Genomic DNA, 5,487 nt, shown 5'->3' on the forward strand with positions numbered 1-5,487 from the left:
TTCAATTTCTGTTTCTCGAGTAGTGCAGACACACACACTGGATTTTGGCACATGAGGAAGGGGACAATTTATAACTCCATTTTGAAACATAGCAATTCACTTTCCTCATGTTAAAGAATTCTAGCTTACGTTCGTATTGCTGTCGCTCTTGCTGATGCTTCACAGGTCGGATCCATATACAATGGACTGCAAACATAAATGATTTTCATTTCAATGGAGAAGAAAATTATAGGCTAAGAAATCAAGTTTAATACACACAATAAGTATTCATTTCTAAAATTCGAAGTTTAATGATCACAAATACGTTGTCAAAGTTATGTTGTAAACTCCTGGAAACTCCTTGTTTGCAGGTTGGAGCTTATTCTTGGAAATGCTGCATGGAACTTGAGCCTTTAAAATGTTCAGTAGCTGGTTTTGTTTTGTCAAAAACATGAAGACTTCAGAGTATAAGCAGAAACACTAGGGAGTATGTTAGTGAGCCACATCTCCTGCCTTAGAGGATGTTCTGTTGAAGCTCAGGATGCTAAAAGAGAACTCTGGACACAGTGGGGTTCAGGCAGATAACATCTGGCAGCTTGTGACTTCTTATACTTACATATGAAGGCATCTGTTTTGCCAAGGCTAACTTTGTAGCATTCCACTGACACCAAAGAGCCAAATGGTGGCATTTTGTCTAAGCACTCCTGCTTACTGGCTTCACCTAGAGATGATTCTGTCTCTGATGGAATCGTATTTTCTTTTCCTTCAGGGTCAGCGGGGTGGTTGCCTGGGGGAATCTGGGGGACACTGCTCTCCCCACAATCTTGAAGGCACCTACGGTGGTCCTCACTAAGCAACAGTACAATGGTTCCGCCAACACGCAGCACTCTGTGACAACAAATGGTACTTGGCATGAGCCTTTCTTCTCAGACAATAAGCAACCCCGCCTTACTTAGAGTAGTTGTTTTTAATTTGGTCTATTTTAATACAAGGGCTTTTGATAATTAGGTAGCATCTTCCATAATGCATATTCATTATAGCAATTATGGAATCTCTAGTACAAATCTGCTTTAATTATCTATTTTTACTCTACTTAAAAGGCAAGCTTCAAAGCAATTTGTACTCACATTCTAATAAATGAGTGTACGGAGGAAAAGCCAGTGAGAGAAGCAGCATACTCAAGCAGGCAGGAGACTGATGCGGAAGAAAGTCACTGGGGAGGAGTTGTACAGGAACAATGAATGGCGAAGAGAAGGGGAGACAAGGAAGGGCAGGCTTTGAATCTGCTCATTCCTTTAGCTCGTCTGGTGGCACTTATGTGCAAGCAGTGACACAGTCCCATGCACTGCTCAAGATTTATAGCAATGGGAGAGGGCCAGTAGCAAGTTAGAGTGTGAAAAGGCTACAATCAAGGCACATGAGAGGACTGGATGTGTCAGGTAAGTGGCAAACCCAGGCACAGGAGGAGAAAACTCTGAGGGTGAGATAGCCACACCACATCAGTGAGCTGTGCCTGGCACAGGAGGCAGCAAGGACAGAAAGGCATGGGACAGGCCCCACACTTCTGTGAGGAAATTAAAGAGAGGTGGGAGGAAGGCAAATTCCATTTGGAACACGCTGATATATCTAGATCCCAATCGACAGTGTACACAGCTTGGAGATCTGGGCTAACGGCATCTTTTAAAATGGTAAACAGCAGATGGGATCATCTGTGGTGGCAGTAGAGCAAGAAGAAACAAAGGCCAGTGAGAGAGACGTAACACTTAGGGAGAAAGAGAAACTGATGATAATCTGGGCAAGAGAGATTTGTTGAAGCCAGAGGAGCACAGTCCCAAGAAGGGCAGGGTTCCCACATCGTCGAATGCCACAGGACAGAGTGACCAGGATGAGACCCCATGATGGGCGGATAGCAGCCCTAGCTGACGGCAGGAGCAGGGGCCAGAGCTAAGTGGCGATGGGAGGATGAGGAAGCAGAGAGTCAGGTCAGGTGTGGGCTGCTCATTCAGGAAATTCAGGTGTACAGGTAAGGAAACACAGGGTATTAACTAGAGGACCCAGAGCTAAAAGGGATTAGATGGACCTCTCATGCAATCCATCAGCAAACACAGCTGGTTGTCTCCAGACTATCACACATCCAGCTACTCCCATCATGCTTTGCCTGGACTATAGCGAGCGTCTCCCCAGAGATGCATCCGATCTGTCTGCCATCCTGTCACCTCCCACGCTCCCTCCCTGGTTTCCTCACAGACAATCAAGTCCCTGCTACCTCTTGGCTGCTTTATGGTAGCTCAGGTAAGTGCTAAGTTTCTTCCATGATCTGATCTAAACTCCCCAACCAATCTCATGGCTAGCCTGCTTCCCGCTGTTACCAGAACCTTCTGTCAGTTGCTGAAATTCCCTGAGCTGTTTCTCAAGGCAGTGCGTTTGGACTTGCTGCTTGCTCTGCCTTTAGCCCTCATTTCCCAGGCGCGCCTTCATCATCCAGGTCACAGACTTGAGGAGGCATTTCCTGACTGACGAGCTAAGGGAGCTTTTCTCTCTCTCCAGCAAAGCATCCTATTTTATTTCCTTCATCATATCACTCGTGATCCTGAAATGCTCCCGTGTGTGTGTGTGTGCGTGCGTGCATGTGTGTGTGTGCGCGCACCCATGAACAACCTGTCTTCCCCCATGGCTGGTTGATGCCTTGCCTGTCTTATTCACAGCTGTGACCCTATGACCTGGAACACGACATCAGATATGCAAATACTTCCCAAAGTAGCTGGGTAGGGAATGGCTGGAGCTCTTGGAAAGAATGAAGAGATACACTGAATAAAAGAAGTGGGCAGAGGGTGAATCCTGAGGAGGAAGAAATGAGATGAGACCTCTGGCTAGCAGAGACACTGTTTCCCTGAGGTCTGGAGGAGGGAGATAGATTCATGTGATTGTGGACTGCGGGATGGAAAAAAAAATCAAACATTCAAATATCTCCAAGCACAACAAGAGAAAAGGTAGTTAAAATAAGAAATGAGATATAACCTTCTTACTGTATTAACAAAACCAAAAAAGATCGATACTTAGAATGACAAGAAGATGAGACAGTGAGAACTCTTCAGGATAGAAATTTCTATAACACCTGTTGCAACAATGAGAAGTACAAGTTGTCATGTCGAAAACGAACTTTACAACTTGGGGGGGGATTAGGTGGGGGAGAGAAGGAGGATGGGAAGGGTAAACAAAGGAGGAGGCTACAATGCTTGATAAGAAATGTACTCACTATCTTGCCCATGTAATTGTAACCCCTCTGTACAGTATTTTCACAATAAAAAAAAAAGAAATTTCCATAACATTTTGGGGACAGGTTAGCAATAATACATCAAAAATACAAAACATTCATAACTTTCAGCCTGACAATACTTGAAGAGTAGTAATGGTTAACAATAGTGAAAGCAGCTAACATTTACTGACTTGTATTATACATTGGTTAGCATTTTGAATTGTCCTTTGAAGTATACCAGTGAGCACTGTAATTTTGCAGATGAAGAAACTGAGGTACAGTGGTTTTCAGTGGTTTTCACTGAGTACAGTGTTTTTACTGTTCATATAGGAAGTTTGAAAACTTGCTCAGTGCAAGAAAGTTCAGAGTATTTTTGTTGTTCTCTCTAGTGGTGTTTGGACTCAGGGTCTCCTGCTAGCTGACAAGAGCTCTACCACTTGAGCCACACACATTTTGTTATTTTTAGTTTGTTTTTCAGTTAGGCCTTTCACTACTTTTCCCAGGCATCTCCCCATCCTGAATAACATGGTATACTACCATGTATACCAACATGATGCAGTCTTCTTGCAGATTCTTGCTACACTTCCAGTTTCCACTGGAAACTTGCTTCTTCCAGGAAACCATCTCAGGCCTCTGGTACATGATGCTTCTTCTCTCAACATGAGCAAAGCTAAATATTCAAATTTGTTCATGTAGTTACATGGTTGTATTGGAGAGGAAAGGTCAAATACAGTAACTGTTCTCTCATGATGCTCTGTACTCATGAAATACAGTTTATCGTATAGATAAAAAGAGGAGCTGGGTGTCGGTGGTTCATGCCTGTAATCCTAGCTACTCAGGAGGCTGAGATCTGAGGATCACAGCTCAAAGCCAGCCTGGGCAGGAACCTCCGTGAAACTCTTATCTCTAATAAACCACTAGAAAACTTGGAAGTGGTGCTGTGGCTCAAGCAGTAGAGCACTCGCCTTGAGCTGAAGAGCTCAGGGAAAGCACCCAGGTCCAGAGTTCAAGCCCCATGAGGGGGGGAGGGATTAATTGATCAGACAGTGTATAGCTCATGCTATAAACCAGAGTATTCATTTGACTGATACTCTTGAATTCTGAGTGCATGTCTTTCTTGGAGAATATAATTCTGTTTTATATCCAGGGCCATTTATTTCCACCACCTCTTAGGAACAAGTTTCCTGACCTCGTCTGTTTTTTTCTAACATAATTCATTACCTCTTTCAGTTTCTATCTGGAACCTTAAAATGGTTAGCAAACCATTGGGAGAAAAGTTATGTGTACTTAGGTATTTATATAATATATCCCCAACCCCATAAGGATTTCAAGTTGTGTACAGTAACAAGTCAGGTAAAAGCTAACAGATGCTAATACTTCCTAAGTGGCCAGCTTTCAGTTTACTGAATCCTCTGAATACTGCTATGAGGTAGGCATTAGGATTTAAAGATCAGGCTCAAAATGCTTGGGCAGTATGCCTTGGGTTGAAGAACTGTGAAGCAATAGAGCTAGACAGGAATACAGGAAGTGTGGCTCTAAGCTTGCTCTATTAACTGCCAAATCTGCTACTGCATAAACTCAAAATCAAAAGTCACATCATAAGGTGATGTGTGTATGCAGGTGTGGGATTGGGGGAGAGGGCAAGGAAGCTTGATCGCAAGAGATCAGTATGTGTACTGATCTGGCCCTACAGCGGCAGGAATCTCAACTGTTCATCTTTCTGATTCTCAGGTGAAATGTGAACTCACCGCCAGGGTGAGAAGGTAGATCAATCCACCACTTCAAATTGAATCAAAAGACAAAATCATTCTAAACAAAGTTAGGTTGGCACTGAGAGGACCGTGTTCAACAATCCGACCTACAAATGACTTAATGCAGACATGGAACTAGGCAGCTCTAAAGATCTTTTGAAAATTCCAGGTTCAATGCATTTCACTGATCACATGTTTTTGTATCTCACCAGAAACTGGTTGATGCTCCTAATGGTAAATTACCTAGTTAGACTGAAAGGTTGTCATTATTAACCCTGGCTGTGCAATACAATCACACTGAAAGTTTTCAAAGATAGATTCCCAAGTCCAGGACCACTTAGAGCACTGGGGAGGATAGGTGGGGAATGAGAGAGAGAGAGAGAGAGAGAGAGTGTGTGTGTGTGTTGGTACTGAGCATTGGGGAGGATAGGTGGGGAATGAGAGAGAGTGTGTGTGTGTGTGTGTGTGTGTGTGTGTGTGTGTGTGTGTGTGTGTGTGTGT

The 5,487-nt window shown here is 43.6% G+C and overlaps 1 protein-coding gene across 4 annotated transcripts in view; it reads right to left on the bottom strand.

Moving 5' to 3' along the window:
* Positions 1–268: 268 nt before the first annotated feature.
* Thumpd2 (THUMP domain containing 2) overlaps positions 269–5,487 on the bottom strand; it is a 33,628-nt gene continuing 28,409 nt past the window's right edge. For all 4 annotated transcript variants that reach the window (XM_013018028.1, XM_013018026.1, XM_013018027.1 and 1 more), the window contains one exon: positions 269–867. In XM_013018028.1, the coding sequence (XP_012873482.1) occupies positions 516–867 (352 nt within the window). In that variant the 3' untranslated portion in view covers positions 269–515. The remainder of the gene's footprint in view (positions 868–5,487) is intronic.

The sequence above is a fragment of the Dipodomys ordii genome, unplaced genomic scaffold (genome assembly GCF_000151885.1).
Source record: "Dipodomys ordii isolate 6190 unplaced genomic scaffold, Dord_2.0 Scaffold37, whole genome shotgun sequence".
In the NCBI taxonomy this organism is placed as follows: Eukaryota; Metazoa; Chordata; class Mammalia; order Rodentia; family Heteromyidae; genus Dipodomys; species Dipodomys ordii.